General features: G+C 41.6%; 1 protein-coding gene across 16 annotated transcripts in view; it reads right to left on the bottom strand.

Moving 5' to 3' along the window:
* Window positions 1-23537, bottom strand: part of SIK2 (salt inducible kinase 2) — a 115626-nt gene that overhangs the window by 43528 nt on the left and 48561 nt on the right. For 13 of the 16 annotated variants that reach the window (XM_073321217.1, XM_073321205.1, XM_073321201.1 and 10 more), the window contains one exon: window positions 13803-13964. The exons of 1 other annotated variant lie outside the window; for it this stretch is intronic. In XM_073321217.1, coding sequence (XP_073177318.1) covers window positions 13803-13964 — 162 coding nt within the window. Of the gene's footprint in view, window positions 1-13802; window positions 13965-16643; window positions 16842-23537 lie in introns of all 16 variants that reach the window. 2 more of the 16 variants (XM_073321214.1, XM_073321215.1) reach the window with 2 other exon arrangements.

The following is a 23537-nucleotide window of genomic DNA, read 5'->3' as shown; positions in this document are numbered from 1 at the left end:
AATGTAAAGTTCATGCCACATTTCCCCTTCTCCCTTCCCGAGACCCAATAATTGCAAAATAAGTTGTGATAAATACTTAAGAAAATAGTATAAATGAAAAACAACCACCCAGTCACTGTTTCTCGCCTGCCTTAATCCGATCACAGCCAGACTGGTGTTGTGAAATTTTTAATTCACTTTGACACAGTTTTTCTTCACACATTATTGGCTTAGCAACCTTGACTTTAGGAGACATGAGGCAATCTCTTTCCTCAGAAGCATTTTGCCATCTGTATAGGTGTCATTAAGTCTGAACTCTCCCCTAGTTATCTTGAATTTGTCAGATCAGTTAAGATCTCCAAGAGACTCTTAGCGCTTCAGACAGACACCAGTCTTTTGCCAGGAATTGCAGTGTTGTTCAGGTGCCATTGTTAGGAATTTTCCATATCAGACCACACGTACTTTCAAAGGGGTAAAATTACAGTGACTTGTCTTGCAGAAAAATCTACAAGGTACTGTTACAATTCCCAAGGAAAGCAAAAATTAGGCCTGGTCTGCACTTAAAGATTACATCAACCTAGCTATGTCACTCAGGGTTATGAAGACATTCACGCCCTGCATGCCATAATTAGGTCAGCCTAAGCCCAAGTGTAGGCTGATGACCTGTCTATCTACTGCCTCTCAGAGAGCTGGATTAACAATTTTATTAAGAAAAGGAGTACTTGTGGCACCTTAGAGACTAACCAATTTATTTGAGCATGAGCTTTCGTGAGCTACAGCTCACTTCATCGGATGCATACCGTGGAAACTGCAGCAGACTTTATATACACGCAGAGAATATGAAACAATACCTCCTCCCACCCCACTGTCCTGCTGGTAATAGCTTATCTAAAGTGATCATCAGGTTGGGCCATTTCCAGCACAAATCCAGGTTTACTCACCCTCCACCCCCCCACACAAATTCACTCTCCTGCTGGTGACAGCCCATCCAAAGTGACAACTCTTTACACAATGTGCATGATAATCAAGTTGGGCCATTTCCTGCACAAATCCAGGTTCTCTCACCCCCTCACCAAAACCACACACACAAAGGCTAATGTTAAACACAAATTATATAATACGTAGGTTGAGAAAAGAGAGTCTGTACATCTGGGTATAGCACTTAGATTATCCACAAATACAGAGTTTGTTTTTAAAAGTCATATGATACACAGTGTATATAATCAGCAATAACCAAATTTAGGTGAATAAATTTAAGAATACAGTTTGGATATTAGCATCCAAGTATTCAGGTACATCAGTCATGAGAAGTTGTTCAGAGATTTGGTTGTGGAAAGCAAAATATATCAATGAATGGAGACTGTCCCTCAGTAACTGAGAATTGGGATAGGTTGTCCATTTAGGAAATAATCTATCAGGGAATCTTTCAGTTACTTTTTCACTGGCACTCCAGCTCATCCCTCCTTAGTTTGCTGACGTCCGGTGATGTGTTCTATGTAGATGTCCCTCGACCATCTGATGGTGTCCGACACCATGAGTTGCCGCATCAGCCGAGCGTAGCGTTGACTGATTCTGCATTCCCGCAACACTCGCTTGTTACTGGGGTCCCATGCACAAAAGGCTCAGACGATCAGCACGTGTCTGAACTTGGTAACCCCTAGCTCTCAAGGTGTTGGCCAGAGGGGAGTATTTCTCCACCTTTCGACCTTGGACATCATGGAAGCCTGGGATCCTGTTCTCGAAGGGCACTGTGACATCCACCATGATGATCTTCCTCCGGTCCTCATTGGTGAGAACGATGTCAGGTTGCAGTTGGCTGTCGGTTCCGGGAATGGTGGAATTCACGGCAACCTTCCCTACGGGTGGCGGGATGGCTCTGACCAGGCGATCTTGGATGTTGTGTTGCAGCTGCCAGGCTCTGGAGTGGGGCTTGCAACTACACAGGGCATGGGGTGGTGTCTCGCTGGTATAGCCGCACTACCTATATCGCTTGTCCCGATTCCCGTAGCGGACAGCTCCATTCAGTGGAACGCAGTTGAGCCAGGCCCTGTAGATGAATCTCCAGTCAGCAAACTGGGTGAAGCTGCCCCTCAGGAGGAAGTGGTTGCTGGTGTCCTACTTTGCAAGTCACCTCGAACACCTTGCCCTGGTCCGGCTTCCGCTTCAGGTTTTCCACATACTGGCAGAGGATGGCATCCTTCAGGGTCCTCTCCAGCATAGTTCTTGTTTTCGGAGTGAGGATAACTATACTGATGAAAGGTTTCAGAGTAACAGCCGTGTTAGTCTGTATTCGCAAAAAGAAAAGGAGTACTTGTGGCACCTTAGAGACTAACCAATTTATTAGAGCACAAGCTTTCGTGAGCTACAGCTCACTTCCTCAGATGCATCCCCTTCTGCCGATGTAGGAAGTGTCTGCACCATCGCAGCTATGCTGCTGTAACATGTGTAGTGTAGGCAGAGCCTTAGTTTGAAGGTTTTTTTAATTCTTTTTAACTAATTTAGACTATGTTCTGATGTACTACCTGTTTCCACTCTGGGTACTTACTAGAGTATGTTGCTGTATTCATATCATTTTAAGCTCAAAGTTTTATAAAAGGTGCCAGAATACCTCCAGACAGCCTTGTCTTGAAAAAATTAAACTAGTTGTTTATAACAATACAGAGGTCCATATAAACCATTCTCTTGTATGCAGTGCTAATTTTTCAGTAAGCATCTTAATGAATCCATGAAGGGATCCAGATAAGGCCAGAGCTCTGTAGAGACCATTAAAATAAAGGTTACTCAACTGTAACTTGGGTTTTCTGAACAACAAAAGGAGAGAGAGGGCCTTTACACTGGATTGGTCAGGTGTAACAAATGTGTCTTTCTAGGGCATGAAGGATTCCTGAGATTCTCCTCTCTCAGAACTCTGTAAAGTATTTACATTATAACACCAAATACTTCATTGTTTTTATGAAATATTCACTAAATCTACACCAAGGGCAAGTAGGTTTTATAACAAGACAGCATGGCCCTTGCAAGGCTTTAACCTCCTGCTCCCCATTTGGTCAATGGCATGGCACATCCAAAATTTATACGATCCCAGATGCTAAGACAGACTGTGACTGAGTGGTGTGGGTAGCAGTACCTCTTTTCCACAGGATTTAGGGAGAAGCTTATGTCATGGATAGAGCCATTTTATAGATTCCCCAAGAACGTCCCTTTTGATTAATGGTGGCAAATCTCAATCTTATTTTCTGAAGAACGGTACTAGACAGTGTTGTCCACTATCTTGCTGATCCCAAACACTAGATGTTTTTCAAGGTTTCTCTCTGAACAACACTGAGTGCAGAGTTGCCATATATGCAGATTACCTACTGCTTTTTATCTCAAATCCTACAACCTCAATTCCTTCCCCTTCAGTTCCTGAGGAACATACATATCTCTCTGATTTTAAAGTAAGTGTTGAAAAATGGCATGCATTAGCAATAGGGTACAGCCCAAGTCAGACACCTACTAACTCAGATTGGACTTCTTCATGTAACAAAAATCTCAGACACTTAGGGATACATATTCCAGCAAATAGCTCAGATCTTTACAAATCCAACACATTCCACTGTTGGACAAGATAATTACCTGTTTGGATAAGTGTTCAATGTCAGTTGTTGGGCCATATCTTTGTAATTAAAACTACCCCTCTCTTATTTTCTCTAGGTTTCTATTATTTTCTTCTAATTTTTAAAAAATAAAACCCATGTATTAATACTATTGTTAAAAATGTATTTGGACCAAAAAATAACCCCACCCAGATGTAAACAGAGCATTGTATATGGCTTCACATTTAAGGTATACCATTGGGCTGTTTGATTTATTTATTTTTAGTTTGATTGGTTTGCTTTGATAAGAGCATTAGAGTGACTGGTACTCAAGTAAATACAAAAACAAACAATAGGTTTTTTCTTCATTTCTATGTTTGTGTGTTTTGTAAGTGCTGTTCCATTATAATCAGACTTCATCCTGGATCAGAGATAATCCTTTTAATATAACATGAATTTTGTTAATATTTCTTGTTCCAGATCTAGCAATCAGATTTAAAGAATATTAGTGTTCTTCAAGAGAAAGCCTTTCATAGAGCATATGTCATCCTGAGAATCTTAGGAGGGCTCCAATTGTACCCGCTATAAGGGCTGAGATTATACAATGGAGTGATCTTTATCTTCTTAACCTTTGCCCGCATCTGTGCTTCAGATATAGGATCATTCACAGTTTTGTTTTCAGTTGTATAAACTGTATGTTTCTGCAGCCTACAAATGTTAGTCTGAACGATCTTGGCATTTTATTTCTTTTCCTGGTTACCCCTTTAAAATAATAAACTACTTAAACTAAAAAAAAAAATAAAAATCTTGAATCAAAGAGGTGTAATTTGTGTGTTTATATCATTTAAATGAGCGTCTGTTAAAAAAGGAGACAATGGGGTAAGGTTTTAAACCAGTTTTCAGACTGAAAAATGGAAGCCATTTCTCAGAAATAAGAGAACCTCCGCAATTTTTGCTGTGCATCCAACACTCTGAGGTGAGCTGTAATTCACAGATTTAAAAATCCTCCTGCTGAAGAGCAAATAGCTTCAGGGTTAAATTAATCCACTTTTTAAAAATTACCAACAGAATTCAACCTTCCTGGCTTCATGGAGGCACACGGATCTTTAGTTATGATGGTAATATGAATGAAGGAGATAATTGTGAGAGGTGTGCTGATAAAGGAAAGGTATGAGTGTGGTAGAATCAAACCTGACCCACTTCATGAACTGAATACTGATCAGCCATTCTGACGTCAATGCATATTTTACTGTCCACCAGCAAGACAAGCCAGCAGCGCACTCTACTTCAAAATAATAGTCACTCCTACCTGATATGGTTCAACCACAATTGCGATCAAGTTCATGTGATCTCTACAGATTCTCAGTCTATAAAAGATACTAATCCAAGCTCTCATGGGCTGGAAGTATACAGAGAGCTTCTCATTGTTTCATCCTAGTTCAAAGCTGTGCTTATTTTCCACAGACCTTTACAGAGCACACAGATTTTATTTGGTGGAGCCACAGTGCACAAGCAGTCAATAATCTGCACTCTGGCCCTCACAGACCCTTCAAAACCAAGTAAAATCAAAGAATAAAAAAAATAGTTTGACTTTTTTCTGAGGCAAACAGTTTCTGATAAGAACAAAGGGGACTGTCTGGTTAGCACTAAAAAATAATGCAGGGTAAAATCTGAAGGAGAATGCATTAGTGTAATAGCTCTAACCCATCCCTCCCCAAGCAGACATTTTATCTAGTCAATATAGAAGACCCTTTGTTTTCCATTTTTACCAGAAAATTCCCAGGTTTTGTAAAAGCGATTTGGTTTTTACTAGTTTTCACCCCAATTTTGGATCACTCAAGTACATGAAAATACTGATTATGTTAAGGAAATTCAAAGTATTGGGTAGGTGCGTTTATGTTAATAATAAATTAGTGAAAGTGTAAATACAAGGCTGTATGTTAAAGTAAGGCAACATACATACACGTGTGCATATGTGCATGTACTGTTAATGTACAGTTCATGAAATCAACCACAGCACTAAACTTTTTACTTTCAATACCCTTACTTTTCTCTATTTGTTGCTTTTTTCTGTTCTCCCATCCCCCAATATTAACCCAAATGCTTACTCAGAAAACTGATAATTTTTTGCACCGATTTTCACCCATTTTAAATTTTTTGTAATGAACATATGATAAATTCCCTGGTAATTTTAAACAAAATAAAATAAAAATGGAGGGCCTTGTTAATATATGTACATTTGTTATTTAGGACGCACTTTGAGTTTGGATTTATTTATATATAAAAAAATCTGGAAGTTAATCCCCTAGAACAATCAGCTCAGATTCATTGCTCCCTAGGATCAATATTTACTTACCTTACATAAAGATCCCTGTTGAGAAAAGTTCCTTGGACTTCTCTCTGTCGTTTTTTTGGAGCAACTTTAAATAAAAAACCTGTAACTTGCAGTCCTGCGGGGGGGGGGGGGGGGGGAGGAAGGGGGAATGAAGAGGAGAGAGCCTAAGCAGCAAGGGTGACAATCTCACAAATACTTCAGCATGCATTCTTGGGAACAGGTTTTTTGGGTCTGAGTGTCTTCACCATTGAGCTGAACCACAAAGGGCAATTTTATTCCTATTTCTACATTTGACCAAGAAGTGTTCCGCCACTAAAAAGAAAAAGCTTCAGAATAAGAGCCCAAGAGCCAGAAGCAGATTTGCTGCAAATTAACTAGTGAAATGCACCAGCAAGTTACTGTGAAGAATGCAACTAAGCAGTTGACTCTTTGTTCTTTCATGGCAGAACTGGATGTGTGGCTGGATATCCCAAATGGCTGGACTGACTAGCAGAGGGAGGGCCCATAGGATTAGTACAAAAAGCCCAATGCCATTACAACAATAGAAACACCCTTGGGGTTAGATATCAGCTGGGTCTGGTTTTCCTCTGACTTTGCAGAACTGTCTCAAAATAATCAACTGCTTTAATTTGCTCTTTAAAAAAATACACATTTTTTTCATGACAGAAAGGACCAGGCTATGGGATTTCGGCCCCTGGCTTCCTTTTGCTCCTTCTCAATTTGCTGACTGGAGGCAGCGAAGAACATAGCAACTTGCATGCATCTAAGTACAAATGACCCACTGGGGAAGAATCCTGGAGAATGCATGCTGTGAAATTCCCTATGCTAGTACAGCTCAGGTCTCTAACCTTTCCTTGGCTAGCAGGACTCCTGGGATGCCTTTGAAATAGGGTTTTTGTGAGCCTTTGTTATGCTTGTGCTGGAATGTTCAGGGAGGCAGGAAACTTGCTTCCCTGCTCCTCTAAGGACATTTATGAAAAGGAGACCTTCTCTGAATACAGCACAAACTTCAAGGCAGCTCAGACCCCTGAGTAGGAAATCTGAAAAACTATGCTGGTTTTTTGTGCTATTGTTTGCCACGTTCAACCAGGATTAAGAAAATAAAATGGAGGGAGGGGGCAGGGAAGGAGAGATGAACAGAAGAGGAAATGAAAGACCACACAAATAACAGGCCAAGAACGTTCATTAATTCAGTACAGTTACTGACAGATAAGTCCACATATGCTGCAATTCCTAGCTGCAAAATTTGCCCAAGTACCAGCTTTCATTCTAAAAAATAGTAATAATTGTTAACAATCATAAGTTGTTAAGTCTTATGGTTGAAAAGAAAACCTTAGAAAACATGAACAGATTGCAAACCAATGGTTAAGGCTACAATTATATCATGGAGGTAACAGAATCTGTGACTTCCATTGACCTCTGTGACATTTTCTGCCCTGGGGCCGGAGCTCCCAGCCAATACCACCCTTGCAGCTCCCCCCTGCATGCCCAGCCACAGCGGGCGGCCGGCGGGACCACACGCAGCTGCCCAGCCACGGTGGACCCTCTGCATCTGCCCAGCCGCAGCGGCCAGGGGGGACTCCCCACAGCTGCAACTGGGGGCAACTGCAGCTACCAGCTGCCCGGGGCGAGGGGACCCTGCAGCCACCCAGCCCTAGGGGTAGGGGGACCACGGAGCTCCCACGCACCGCATTAGTGGGGGACCCGGGAGCCCCAGCAGCAGTGGGTGCTGAACTCACCTACCCCTTTTGTCACGGATATTTTTAGTGAAAGTCAGAAAAGGGTCACAGGCTACCGTGAATTTTTGTTTATTTCCCATGACCTGTCCACGACTTCTACTAAAAATATCTGTGACAAAAACTTTGCCTTACCAATGGTCAATGCAAGTGTAGATGACACAATGGTAAAAACAAACAAACAAAAAAACCCATTCCGGGTGTCCTATCAGTGCTAGTACTGATCCTAGAATATCAGGGTTGGAAGGGACCTCAGGAGGTCATCTAGTCCAACCCCCTGCTCAAAGCAGGACCGATCCCCAATTAAATCATCCCAGCCAGGGCTTTGTCAAGCCTGACCTTAAAAATATCTAAGGAAGGAGATTCCACCACCTCCCTAGGTAACGCATTCCAGTGTTTCACCACCCTCCTAGTGAAAAAGTTTTTCCTAATATCCAACCTAAACCTCCCCCACTGCAACTTGAGACCATTACAGATTGTTCTGTCATCAGCTACCACTGAGAACAGTCTCAATCCATCCTCTTTGGAACCCCCTTTCAGGTAGTTGAAAGCAGCTATCAAATCCCCCCTCATTCTTCTCTTCCGCAGACTAAACAATCCCAGTTCCCTCAGCCTCTCCTCATGTGTTCCAGTCCCCTAATCATTTTTGTTGCCCTCCGCTGGACTCGTTCCAATTTTTCCACATCCTTTTTGTAGTGTGGGGCCCAAAACTGGACACAGCACTCCAGATGAGGCCTCACCAATGTCAAATATAGGGGAACGATCACGTCCCTCGATCTGCTGGCAATGCCCCCACATATACATCCCAAAATGCCATTGGCCTTCTTGGCAACAAGGTCACATTGTTGACTCATATCCAGCTTCTTGTCCACTGTAACCCCTAGGTCCTTTTCTGCAGAACTGCTGCCGAGCCATTCGGTCCCTTGTCTGTAGCGGTGCATGGGATTCTTCCGTGCGAAGTGCAGGACTCTGCACTTGTCCTTGTTGAACCTCATCAGATTTCTTTTGGCCCAATCCTCTCATTTGTCTAGGGCCCTCTGTATCCTATCCCTACCCTTTCCTCCCAGTTTAGTGTCATCTGCAAACTTGCTGAGGGTGCAATCCACATCATCCTCCAGATCATTTATGAAGATATTGAACAAAACCAGCCCCAGGACCGACCCTTGGAGCACTCCACTTGATACTGGCTGCCAACTAGACATGGAGCCATTGATCACTACCCCTTGAACCCGACAATCTAGCCAACTTTCTATCCACCTTATAGTCCATTCATCCAGCCATACTTCTTTAACTTCCTGGGAAGAATACTGTGGGAGACCGTGTCAAAAGCTTTGCTAAAGTCAAGGAACAACACATCCACTGCTTTCCCCTCATCCACAGAGCCAGTTATCTCGTCATAGAAGGCAATTAGATTAGTTAGGCATGACTTGCCCTTGGTGAATCCATGCTGACTGTTCCTGATCACTTTCCTCTCCTCTGAGTGCTTCAGAATTGATTCCTTGAGGACCTGGTCCATGATTTTTCCAGGGACTGAGGTGAGGCTGAGTGGCCTGTAGTTCCCAGGATCCTCCTTCTTCCCTTTTTTAAAGACGGGCACTACATTAGCCTTTTTCCAGTCGTCCAGGACTTCCCCCGATCGCCATGAGTTTTCAAAGATAATGGCCAATGGCTCTGCAGTCCCATCCGCCAACTCCTTTAGCACTCTCGGATGCAGCACATCCAGCCCCATGGACTTGTGCTCGTCCAGCTTTTCTAAATAGTCCCAAACCACTTCTTTCTCCACAGAGGGCTGGTCACTTCCTCCCCACGCTGTGCTGCCCAGTGCAGTAGTCTGGGAGCTGACCTTGTTTGTGAAGACAGAGGCAAAAAAAGCATTGAGTTCATTAGCTTTTTCCGCATCCTCTGTCACTAGGTTGCCTCCCTCATTCAGTAAGGGGCCCACGCTTTCCTTTACTTTCTTCTTGTTGCTAACATACCTGAAGAAACCCTTCTTGTTACTCTTAACATCTCTTGCTAGCTGCAACTCCAGGTGTGATTTGGCCTTCCTGATTTCACTCCTGCATGCCCAAAGCAATATTTTTATACTCTTCCCTGGTCATTTGTCCAATCTTCCACTTCTTGTAAGCTTCTTTTTTGTGTTTAAGATCAGCAAGGATTTCACTGTTAAACCAAGCTGGTTGCCTGCCATATTTCCTATTGTTTCTACACATCGGGATGGTTTGTCCCTGTAACCTCAATAAGGATTCTTTAAAATACAGCCAGCTCTCCTGGACTCCTTTCCCCCTCATGGTATTCTCCCAGGGGATCCTACCCATCAGTTCCCTGAGGGAGTCAAAGTCAGCTTTTCTGAAGTCCAGGGTCCGTATTCTGCTGCTCTCCTTTCTTCCCTGTGTCAGGATCCTGAACTCGACCATCTCATGGTTACTGCCTCCCCGGTTCCCATCCACTTTAGCTTCCCCTACTAATTCTTCCCAGTTTGTGAGCAGCAGGTCAAGAAGAGCTCTTGATGAAGCTGCCCAAGTGGTAGAATAAAGTTCAGAGAACTGCCTAAAACCCTCAATATCAATTCAGGTATCTTTGTCACCAAAAGCTCTGAGAGAACAATGTTAATTGCTCCATTAACTTTAATGGGGTGCTAATTCTGAAACTGAATGATACAAATTCATTCTGAACATTAACAACTTTTTCACTTGAACCATTTATTATAACGTACAGCTTATGCACTTGGTCCACAGTCTGAAATGGCCTTCCATGCCAAAAGCCCCCTTTGTCCCTTACTCCAAAACTCCCAACTTCCACGCAAAGTTACTGCAAAATCCTCCTGTTTCCTGACAACTTCAACAGATATGCATTTTCAACACAAAATCCTGAAACATACAAAAAATTGAAATTTATAAGATAAAATAAAGTTTAATATCCAACGAAATTACATGGGGACTACTGCAATAACTATGCTATTCATTTTCATATTACCTGAAATAAAAGCCTTCCATTTTTACAGTTTATCTGACGCTGCTGCTGACATTCTAGTGTGACATAATAGTGCTCTGCAGGAATTAGGAGTGCGGAGCGTGCTGCCGCACCTCCTGGCTTGAAGTGGTTTCCATTATTTATAGGGTTTACAGTTTGGTCCAATGGATCTCAGCACCCTCACTATAAAAATAGTTCCAGCACTCATGGCTACAGGATGCATGCGTGTGGTTATGAAATACACAGGATGTGACATCAAGAACCAGCTATTAATTGTCCATTTGCTCCCTTGTTTTATAGCGTTACCCTTTTTGACCTGAGCACCGAGCCAAAAATTTGGGGTCTTGCAGATTCCAGTTAGGAGAAGAATTGATGGAGTCAGGTACCTTTGGTGTAATCTTGTTTATTTAGAAAAATATACAAAATCCCTTTTTTCCCTGAACACCGCAGGAACCAAACAACAGGAGACCGTTTCCTTACTCTCAGTCCCAAATCTCTCTTAGCTAGCATGGACCCAAAAGCCCTTCCTCCAGGCTTCTCTCAGGACCACACACCAAACTTATCCAGGTTACATCTGGAGTTTCCTTCTCTGTTTCTTGTCTCCCATCCCCAAACACCTTCTATTCAAACAATACCCAGTGAAGCCCTCCGCCCACATAATTCTAATTCATGAGTGGCCTTGGATGTACATGCCTTTGTTTTGGGAAGAGACATCTAGTATTTCATAAAGGAGCTTAACTATTCCTACTATCTGAAACGAAGGGTGGCTGTTATACCCCCAAGTTTCATGGAGGTTTAACCCAAAATATAACAATAAGGATCCTTCCATTCTTTCTTCAACCAGAAATGTCCTCCAGTATGTTTAAAACCAGTAACTAGAAATAGCCTAATGTTCTACCAGCAATATGGAGCAGGCAAGCAGGCTCTGCAGGCACCACACATTGAAATTCAATACACCTCCCTTTTCATTGCTTTCGGTTTACCTTATTCCTCAAGCTTTCTGTAAATTTTCAGTCCACAAGGAAAGGGAAATCAGGAGTGTTAGATGGTACAGATGTGGATTGCTCAAAATAAATTTGAAAATTTGTATTTAATGCTAACAAAGTAAATATGCTGTATTTTAGATCACCACAATTGTCTGACAAAATCTATATGATGAGTAAAACAAACAGATGGGTGACCCCCATTTTTGGTGCATACATCCTATTATCCAACTGTGGGGTTCGAGTTAAGTCTGTCTTTGCAAAATCATACAGAATTGCCTCTACAAAGCCCTCTCTCTTAGTGTATCTTTTGAACCCTTTGACTTTTACTTTTTATATTGCCACATAGATATGTGATACAATCAACAAGCTAATGCAGAAAATGTCATCTTCAGCTTTTATTTTTTCAATTAGAGAGAAAACACCATTCTATAGAGGAATTAAATTACTTACAGATGGCGCTGAGCAAAAGAATTGGGATAAAGTTCTGGGGGATTTTTGGGCTCCATCTCTGCTTTGTCTTTTACTATTATTATTATTAGTAATCATGATCTCTACTGTGGTATGTCCTGTAGATATTTTATGCATTATTATTACTGCCTAGAATCCATCTCTAAAGAAAACCAATTTTCACATGACATGCTAACACTGCTATGGATCTGAAGTATATTTCGGTTCCCTTTTTGTTGTTACTTATGAAACTTGTCAATACAAATGACAGAATTCAGGAGCCTAGAAACCCACCAGTACAGAAGACAAGATGACAAAAAGTGTTTCTCAGCCTAGCACAAAAATCCCGTTCTCATATCAGACAGTATATATTGCAAGAAAGCTCTCTGAAAGCACTAAAATAATCCTTCCCTCTCTATCATATTTTAGATGGAGTTCTCATTCATGGAGTAGTTCGCTTGTAAAAGGTGACGTGCTACAGGATCTCAGGGATGTTTACTGGGAGCTCTACCACCTTTATTAAAAGGGTAAGGGTGCTGAAACTTTAACAAAGGCTTCAGTTACCAAAAATGCTGTTAAATAGGTGTTAAAAATTAAGCAGTGATAAAAATCCCTTTCCCTCTCAGTCCCTCAACTTTCATTCTCTTGGCTCTTGTTTCCATTTCACTGGTTCTCTAGTCATAATCTTCCAGCCCGGACAGGTGTTGAATTTCTTGTATAAAAACAAACAGAATCCCCCTGCCTTTTTCATTTTTTTAAAACTGAAACTTTTCAGGTCACCTTCTTTATACTTCATAAATAAAAAGGAACAAGCCAATTTAAAACAAAAATCTGTTGAGTGTCACCTTTAACACATTCCTACAGCCTTGTCCTTACGAAAAATATCAGAGATCAAGATGCATCCTGCATCATGGCAATGCCTTTTAAGCCACTGCAGGAAAACTAGATAGGAAGTCCAACAATAAGATGATGCGATAGGAATTTGTAACTTAAAAGAGTATTTCTACAGCTTTGTCAGCCAACTGAAAGTCTTTTTGCACTTTGTCATAACTGACAAGTTCACTTCATTACAAACCAGCTTCTTACTACAGAGACTCCTTTTCCCCTACCCTCCATATCCCCCAGCTACTGATAATGACAAAAGTTCAACAGTTCTCCAAGTCAGGGAGTCACCCAACCCTTCCCTATGCTAGAGTGTCAGGGCTAAAATCAGTCTGTAAGGGTTCTCAGAATTGTAATGAAGTAACAAGCAGCAAAATTATCCCATTGCATGTAACATCTGCTGTGTCTAAATTTATTAAAATGAAATCATGCAGAGTAAAAAAAAAAAAAAATCAATAGGCTTCCATTTTGAGCTTTTTTTATGCTGAAAGAAGTTATTTGATTAATTCTGTTTTAACCTGCACATCTGGCAGTGTTAATGAGGTGTCATGATACTACAAAAAAAAAAACCAAAAAAACAAACCCCAACCACCCCGCTCCACCTCCCCCCCCACCAAAAAAAAAAGAAAAACAAACAACCCCACCAAACTCTACAAATTTGCTCCATTCTCCTGGAGACAAAAAGGAACTAAAACTAGGAGTTATTTTTAGTTGGTGTTTATTGCCATCATCACAAATTACCCACCAGTGCAAAATATTGCCCTCTTTTGCCTTTCCACTTCTTACTGTTAGTGGAATCTCTTGAGCAACAAGAACTGATTTGTTGGAGCAGACCAGGTGCTTCCATGGGTACTAATAAGGTATTATTTAGAATCAACTGTATTCTGAGTACCTGCTATTTTGATGTTCATGTTGTTGTCAAGCAGGAGATTTTCAGCCTTCAGGTCACGGTGCACAATCTTTCGGCTATGACAATATTCCACCGCAGAGAGGATTTGCCAGAATTTGCGCCTGGCCTCGGGCTCACTCAGACGGCCGTGGTTGGCAAGGTAATCTATGAAAATAATGCATGTTTCAAGGGAAATGTGATAACCCTGTGATTAAAATAATTTCTTTCAAACATTTATGACGCAGAAACAAGAGAAAGATTTTGGCCAATTTCAGACACCAATAGTTATTCGCCCAAGCCCCTCTGCAAAATGGCTTCAGAGCCAGAAAAAAAACATTGTGTAACATAGCGCAATAGTCCCTTCCTCCAGTGATGCATGCTTTGGTTTGATAGTCCCTTGTCATAAAACAGGAACTATTTCCATGGAAACAGAAAGACAGCTGCAATAAATTGGCTTTTGCTATTATAATGACAGGTTTCAGAGTAGCAGCCGTGTTAGTCTGTATTCGCAAAAAGAAAAGGAGTATTTGTGGCACCTTAGAGACTAACCAATTTATTTGCTCAAATAAATTGGTTAGTCTCTAAGGTGCCACAAATACTCCTTTTCTTTTTGCTATTATAATGTATCAGCTTTGTTTCAAGGTTTAGTCACCTGAAGAAGACATTTACACTCCATTCTTCCTCTCTTTGGATATGTCTACACTGTGCTGTAACACCATGGTATAGGCCCTTCCTACACTGACGGAAGGTTTTTTCCCCATCAATGTAGTAATCCATCTTTCCAAGAGGCGGTAGCTAGGTCGATAGAAGAATTTTCCCACCAAACTAGCCACATCTACATCGGGGATCAGGTCGATCTACCTATGAGGCTCGGGCACCACATTTTTCATATCCTTAAGTGACATAGGTAGGTCAATCTAATTTTTAGGTATAGGCCAGGCCTCACAGTGAAGTCTCACCACATGCAGCCTTGCTGCCTAATTATATTTTTTCCACAGAATATAGACAACCAATATCTATGCAACAACAGACCTGTCTGGACGCTGCTCCTTCTCAGACCTCAGGCACTACGATCAGTGTGTTTTTATCATTAATAATTTTTGTGACAGTAAACTGAGTGCTGGAATATAGAGAGCCCTAGAAAAAGAAGTCTCTATGGATCCCCAGAACAGGAACAGCATAGGCAGCAGCTTCTATTCACTGTCCCAAGTGGAGGTCAGTCTCCAATTCAAACCTTTCTCTCTCTCTCATGAGGCAGTAGTGCAATTAACAGCAAAGGTGAAGTAATGGTACTGGAATTACTCAGCAGATATATAGGCGGCAGCAGATGTATGTATAGCAATTGCCATGACAGACTCGTTGCATCACAATAATAAATCTTTGGTGGTGGAATTCAAACAGGAGGGGACAGTGAACATGACATGCTTCATTATTTGCTGGATTAAACCAGTTAAAAAAATGCAAGGTGATTTATAGCTAAATGGTTAGTAGCTAAGCCAAAAATAATCAACACCAATAAATTCTGAGGTTGTACTCTAGGAATATGCCTGACTCACAACACTGGACTAGTCACTACAGCTCAGAGGAGATATAGAATTTATCTCATTAATAGGACTTATTTCTTAGAACTATTTAAAAAGTTTTTGTGTACTATCAGATGCAGTGAAATTTTACTATGAAACTACATGGATAATTCTAATCTTTTAACTGTTCAAACAGAACAGATCTCACATTCATATATACTCCAGCCAGGAGACTGTACAGGAATTATACTGAAAATGTCTACTTTGTGCCTTTTACATGGAACATGAACCATTCAATGTATTTCCCTCTCCCCAATCAATTTGACACACAATCATCCCAGTAACACATTAGTACGTATGTTCTATGGGAACAGGAATGAAATCCAAAGAGAATGCAGGGGACAGTAATTAGTGCAACAGGATGTCCACTAGCTGCCACAGTGAAATATTTGCTTACTGCAATATAGTTTAGATCTCAGCTGTTAGTCTAAAAGGAGTTTCTGTTAAAAAGAGGAAGAGGGAACAGAATGATTTTTAATTTTGTCTTGACTAAGGTTTGGTCCCTGGTTGTCACATCTCTGGAGTAACTCATTTTGCCCATGGCAAAACCTACAGGTTTTCCGTTCATTGGACATTTTCAATTACTGTCTAAAATAAACTAAGGAACTCGGGTTAATATTTGGGTGCAAGGTTAGAGCTAGTCCCTCTTTCATTTCATATAACTGATGACATAATTAGCACCAGACAAGGCTGCTGAATGGTGGCACAATACCTAGTGTAATATTCATATGGTTCACGTAAAATTACTTTATCATCTTTCCCATTATCACAGGAGATTGACTTTAGCAGCATGTCACATGCACACTTCCTCTTACGCACAGACCTGCTGCATCCCAACTTTGAAACAGGAGATCCAGATTTCTCATACTACTGCATTTGCTTCCGCTTTAATTTTTAAAATGCCAACTAATTTTTATTCACAGTACACATTAATATTAGCTAAAAAGTTTAGTTCAACAACTTTCAATAATTCAATCTGTGTGGGGACCATATTGTGTGTGCATTATTTTTAAAGCATTATACTGTAAAATTTACTCCCTTCAGAGAAATAACATTTCTTATTGGCCAGAGGGATGGGAGCAGTCCAGGGCAAAATGCATTCTGCCTGGGGGCATCAGCAATGTACTATCACGTGACATCAACTGCAAACAAACCATCAGAGTATGCGTGCATGCTTAAAACCTCCTCTCCAAACAGATTTTGAATTGTTTAGCTGAACAAGTGAGACGCATTTTTGTAGGAAACCATCATTTGGAGTTACCTGCTAAAGGACAGATTGTCCATGGCCCTTGCAAAGATTCCATTAGTTGACCAGGCCTCAAGAAATCTCACTCAGCAGCAGGATTGTGTGAGGCAGCCCTCTGCCTTTGCTGGTCCATATGATGCCCAGGCCACATGGGCCTCCTCCTCTTCTTTTTCTTCTGTTAAGAAAGGCTGATTCACTGACATCTGGTCTACACTAGAAAATCAGGTTAATTTAGCTGCATCTCTTGGGGTGTGTAAAATCCACACTCCTGAGCTGCATCGTTAAGACGACCTAAGGGTACATCTACACTTAAAACCCTGCACTCTTGCAGCTGCGCCACTACAGTGCTGCAGTATACACACAACGTACGCCGGGGGTTCTCAAACTGTGGGCTGGGACCCCAGCGTGGGTTGCGATCCCATTTGAGTGGGGTCGCCAAAGCTGGTGTTGGCCCTGGACCCCAGCAAGTCTGAAGCCCAAGCCCAAGCCCCATCACACAGGGCTAAGGTTACATGCCCCCCGCCCCGGGCAGACGCCTTTTGGCTTCAGCTTTGGACCCTTGCCTGGGGCGAGGGGCTTGGTCTTCGGTCCCCCCTCCTGGGGTCATACAGTCATTTTCGTTATCAGAAGGGGGTCACGGTGCAATGAAGTTTGAGAACGCTGACCTACGCTAACAGGAGGGCTTCTCCAATTGGCGTAGATAATCCATCTCCCTGAGAGGCAGTAACTAGGTCGATGGAAGAATTCTTTTAGCAGCATCTCTCAGGGGTGAGGATTTTTCACAACCCTGAGAGATGTATTTATACCAAAGTAAATTTCTAGTGTAGACCAGGCCTAAGTCCCAGAGTAGAAACTGCTAGGTCAATGGAAGAATTCTTCCATCAACCTAGCTACTGTCTCTCAGGGAGATGGATTACCTATGCGACAAAAGAAACTCTCACATCAGCATAGATAGGGTCTACACTGAAGCGTTGCTGTAGCGCAGCTGTAGCATTTTAAGTGCAGACATACCTAGAAAAACTAATTACAAACAATGATAGCGCTGCTTCCCCCACTCCTGCTAGAAGGGAAGAAATAAAGGAAAACCAACAGAGCAGGCACTGAAGACACTGGATACAATCCCCTCTCACTGCTCCCTCAATGGTTAGGATAAACTGAAGGGCAACTGGGACTACTCCCCCATTTATTACCCTCAGCACCCTCCACAAGTGGAGGGAGCAGAGAGTGGACCCTGCTTAACAGAGGACTTTGGAAGCTTATGGCATAGGTGATTTGATCCTGAAGGTGGGGATACATAAAGGCCACCTGAAGCAGTAGTATAGGGACTGCTCCATCTGAGAGCCCTCAAGATGCAAATCATTCCAAAGGGATTGGAGAAGAAGTGGAAATATGCCCCAGGGAAGTGGCTAGCCACAAAGAGGGGAGCAAGGCTAAATGCTGCAGCCTGGCTTTCAATCCCAACAGGTGAGAGTTGTCATGCCTCTTTGAACGGTCTATATCCATGATGATAAATAATGACTCAAATGGGATTAGAGAAAACTTGACTATTCTCTACTACCTTCTGCTTGGATAAATCAGAGGAGACCAAACAATATAACCTCATGTTCCTAAAATAAGTTATAGTTTGGGATTTTAATACCATCATAGGCTGTTTTATAAACCTGCATCCCTGCCCCTCATTTTCACTGCAACTCATCAATAGATGATAAATTATTGCTAATTAGTAGCTATAATGAAATATAAAGTTTGCAAAATGTGGAGGATGGTAGAGACAGTCTGCTGCCATTTGGCTGTGATTCCTGTAATGTGGCCGGAGGGGAAATTTAGCAGGAAAAAACCCAAATAAAAAAAGCTTTTACATCCTGCAGGTTGCATAAGGCGCTTAAAAGACACAGACACTCCCCACCCTCCCCCCCAACATTGCTAAACATTTCCCTCTGGCAATATTTCAGCCATACAGAATTTGTAAAAGAACTAATCTAATTTACAAACCATCAATAATAGTTAAGCTATTTCTTTGTGATGTGACACAGAATAAATGTAACATAGCTGGCGAAAGACCATCACACACTTAAGACCATATTCATGGCCAAATTCTGTTCTTCAATTACACACCTTGTAAAGCCACAGAAACTTCACTGATTTCAGTAGTATTGCTCTGGCCTTACATCATTGTCAGAGATGTTGGATTTGGCCTTTAATGAGTAAGGAAGCATTCAGCAGCAAAACTAGGGAGGCACTGCAGTCAGGTGACCTAGGAGAACTATGTTAGGGTGGTAATTTAGGAAACAGTCAATTATGAGGAAGAAACTGCCAAACTGGGAGTGAACCAGCCAGTCAATATGGCAGGCAGGAGAAATGTTCAGTATCAATGAGAGTACACCCACCAGTTCCATGGAAAGTCCATACTTCCTTCCTTAAATCTGATTTAATAAGTGATTCCTTGTCCTGTTTAAAAAGTTTCCCCTATTGTTTCACCTCACATGATAAATGGCCATATTCCTGTGTCTCAGATCCTAGCTTCAGGTCCAAGAGTTAATCTAATGGCTTTCATCAGAAACCTACTGCCATTCTCATTGGTTTCACAGGTTCATTGCCAGCTAGTCCTTCCTATTCCAAATTTAAAACAAACAAACCAACCAACCAAAATTCCAAGGGACAATCAGGATCCTAGCAGCAAGAGGCACCTTGACCACCACACAGCCTGTGACTACTGACTGATAACTCGGTTTGATCACATGCTTGTGCCAACAGTGCAAGTAACATAACTGAAGGAGTCTGGCACCAGCAGGCGAGGAAAATGGATTTCATGGTTAGCTCATTTGCCAAAGTCCAATAAAAGCTGCCTCAAGCAACCACCCATAGGACCAGCATAAATCAATTTCCTCATGCACAATGGTCTTCAGCTGAAGGTCAAGGGCAGCTTTAGTGGAAAACTTGGGAAATGGTCATTTAGAGAATGGTGTTTGTATATTTGAGATCTGCAGATGAACAGTACTAAGTATTATTTAGGTTGCCTTGATATCTGTAGTTAAAGCAGGAATAAAATCCCTCTGTTACACAAGTTGATTGATTTTTAGTTTTGAAATTTTACATATTAAGTCTTTCAAGGCTCTCAGTTCTTCACTGCATTGGACAGTCAAGGCAGCAGAACCAAATGATTTTTCATCAGCTATCCAACTCCCATCTTCTCCCTGACCCCACACAGCCCTATCTATCCCAGCATTCCTCAGAGCCTCCCCAGTTGGCTAATCTGCTCCTCCAGCTCAACAGGCTCTCTGTGCAGATAGAGAGTTTGGTGGCTGTGTGGACTGGATTATTCTAATCAAAAGGGACGAGGGAGGGAGGAAGATTCTCAAGAAAAAATTTGCTAAGGGCGCATTTTAAAATTCTTCCTCGACCAAACAAATCATGTAAGAAAAAAACACACAGAAAACCGTAATGACCTAGGAAGGACTAGTGTGAAAAAACTGTAGACTGAATTCACTCAAAGTGTTTAACTAAGGGATTTTAGTTCTAGTCTAATTGCAAATCTTAATGCATTTTTAACTCTGAAGCCACTTCCAACGCCTTCATATTTATTACTGAAGGTGGTCTCATGGAACAGGATTAATCATTTACAGAACTACACATGACAACCATCTTTGTCTGAATTCAACTAACAGGTCAAAGCTGCTGCTTTAAAATGCAAACAAATAAAGATGATGTAATGGGGCACTGAGCCCTGCTTCTGTATGTTTGAAATAATCTGTCTGGAACATCTCTGATTAATGGTTTTACTTATGAATTTCAGTTAAAGTGCTTATGTAATCCTGATGGGTGAAACAGGGTTGTCCTAGGCATTGTAATGCCAAAAAGCAATAGGTCTAGGGAGCCTCTGAGTACGTTGGGTAATTTTACTGGATTAGACAGACAACATTCGGTTTTAAAGGTAGCCCACGGGGGAAAAAATTAGGTTTATGCCTTTGAGGTGGGGTTATGATGCAGAGAAGGCCTAAAGGGAACCCTAGGGCCAGCAGCACAGAGCCCCTGGAATTCCAAGAGCTAAGCAGATCAAAGCAAGCATCACACTGAGAAGATTTAAACTTCAAGACTCCTTATAAGAAATGGAAAGGGAGGTGGATATTTTTTGCTGCTTTTAAAATTAAATAGGCAGCTAGTATTGTTTTTAAAATTATTATTATGAACAACTTTAAGCTTTATTGTAACATGCATTGTTTGCCCGGACTGCTCAAGACCTGAATGCTTGTGTAGGAGGAACTCTCCGAGTTGGCTTCTTAAATCCCTTCATGCTGTTTCACATCTGAAACTCCTTGATGAAACATAGGAGCCTTGTCTTATAACAGGCTTATTCAAAGTGATACAAGCTATGAAAGTGAGACCTTGGAAGATTGTTGCAGTTTTCATAATGTAATAAAAATACTATAACGATAAATAATAATAAATAGCGTGTAATAAGAATGTCAAAAACAAATTTTATTTTTCCAAGATCACTGCTTTTATCATTTATATTCAGGTAAAGGAGAAAATCCCTGGAAATATTCATTTTTAGGAGGGAGTTCGCGAGACTTGACATTTTAGTGAAAGGGGTTCACAGGTTGTTAAAGTTGGGTAACCACTGCTCTAGGGGTATGTCTACACAGTGGGGAGTAAACCTCCCAATGCCAGTAGACAGACTTGTGCTAGCAAGGCTCAAGCTAGTATGCTAAAAATAGCAGTGTGGACACTGCGGCTTGGGCAGCAGCTCAGGCTCTCAAGCCCATCCAACCCCCTAGGTCTACGCTCGGGGGCCTCCTCTGAATCTCTTTGGGAGCCACAACATCCACACTGCTATTTTTAGCATGCAGGCTCTAGCCCTGCTAGTGTATCTGTCTATTCACACTGGGAAGCATGCTCTCCACTGCAGTGTAGACAGATGCACACTGTAAAATTTTATGAGTTGTTTTATTAAGACCTAATTTAATAACTAAACTTTTAAATAAAAAGATGGACTTTGTTAAAGGTATACCCCACGGAGCCCTTCAAAGCGTTATCCCTCCACAAACGTGCTCTGGGACCCTTAAAAGGATACTTCTGTGAAATCAGGGAAGACTAAACTTGGCACTTCTGCCTGCTTATTTCTAAGGTAAAAACAAGCAAGGAAAGAAACCTGCTCTAGAAATTAAACCCTTCAGAGATTTTTTTTTTTAAATACCTTATAAAGAAGCAAAAAAAGAAGTGCATAAACCCTATTTAAATAAAATATCCTTTGTAGGTCTCCTTTAAAAAAGTGAGTTCAAGTAGCAAGAATCTCCTTGGTATCAGGCTGGGGCTCCTTTCTAAATACTGGAGGTTTTTTTTGTTTTTTAAACAATCTCCTCTCCCCCAGCCAAGGGGGGTAGGAGAATTAAAGGTAGAAAATTTGAATCGATATTAGATAGCTATAGAGATAAAAGGAAAAAAACCTCTACAATAAATAGATGAATAGCATTTCATGCACTATACTCCGCCGTAGAAACACTGCTGGTTGCTGACTACATTTACACGGGGTGACTCAGGAGGGGAAAGATAGTCTTGCGGCGAAAGCATAAGACAGGGTGCGACAGGAGGGCAGGGTTTATCCTAGTTCACACAGTAATGCTTTGTGAGCTGGAACAAATTGCTACCTACTCCCCCTTTTCTCCCCCAGAAGTGTCTGCAAATTTTGAGTGGCTCAACTGAGATACCCAGAGCCTATTTCCAGAGGTGATGGACAGCTGAAATCAAGCTATAAAGTTCTCTACATTTTAAAAGAGCTGTACAAATATTCACTAATTAAGCCTCACAGTGGCTCAATTAGATATATGCACTCCAGGATAAGTTGTGATAAGCTCTTTTGTGCGCACACAAGGGAAGGGGAGGTGCTCCTTCACCCTTACAGCAGCTTATCACAAACTGGCATTATAAATATTATTTCTCCTACTTTACAGATGTGGAGACAGACACAGAGGTAAAGTTATGTGCACATGACAACCTACAACTCAAGAGTTTTTGACTCTCAGTCAGATGCTCAATCTATAAAGACTACAACTGCTTCCTCCGTCAGCAGAAAAATTGCTCTCTGGAGGCCTGATCTACATTAGAAAATTAAGTGAGCTTAACTATGTTACTTGGGTCTCTGAATGGTGTAGTTAAGCCGATCTACCCCATGGTGCAGACAGTGCTAGACTGACAGAAGATTTCTTCCATCAACCCAGCTATCGCCACTTGAGGAGACAGATCACCTATAACAACAGGAGAACCTCTCCCGTTGGCATAGGCAAGTGTCTATGCTGAACTGGTGCAGCTGCAGCAGTATAGCTGTGCTGCTATCGCATTTTAAGCGTAGACAAGCCCTAAATCTTCCCTATATAAAGTCTCCATCTGCAGCCATATCATATTATGGGATCTGATAATATCTCAACAAGCTAAATCAAATTAGGCCTGGTCAACACTTGGATGGAAAGTCAAGGAAAACCCTGATAGTGCAGAGAGTGGTGTTGCTGACTGCATTTTTTCTGAGTTTCAATACTGAACCAAGGCACTGGCATTGTTGCTGGAGATGACATCTTTTAGGCAAGATGTAAAACAGAGCTCCTCACCAGGCCTGGTCATCAGGAACCCTCTGATGTTTTCCAAGTGCCGTGGGCAAACATGTTTGGATAGTGGTGCTCTGCTTTCCCAAACACTTGCACAAATTCAAACATACAGGATTCCTCTGTATTGCATTTTTATCTGAGCAATGAAAGAATGTGGACAGATAAATGATTTATTACAGTGCTACACCACAATTGTGGTCATTTACTCAGTTTATTGCATCAATGTAATAATAGTTAGAGAGCAGCAGTCACCCTTCCATCATTCTTTACACAGAAAATTAAACCCAGAGAGCTTTCTCTCTCTCCACAAATG

The sequence above is a fragment of the Lepidochelys kempii genome, chromosome 22, assembly GCF_965140265.1.
Source record: "Lepidochelys kempii isolate rLepKem1 chromosome 22, rLepKem1.hap2, whole genome shotgun sequence".
In the NCBI taxonomy this organism is placed as follows: Eukaryota; Metazoa; Chordata; order Testudines; family Cheloniidae; genus Lepidochelys; species Lepidochelys kempii.
This window is presented reverse-complemented; position numbering and strand designations above follow the sequence as displayed.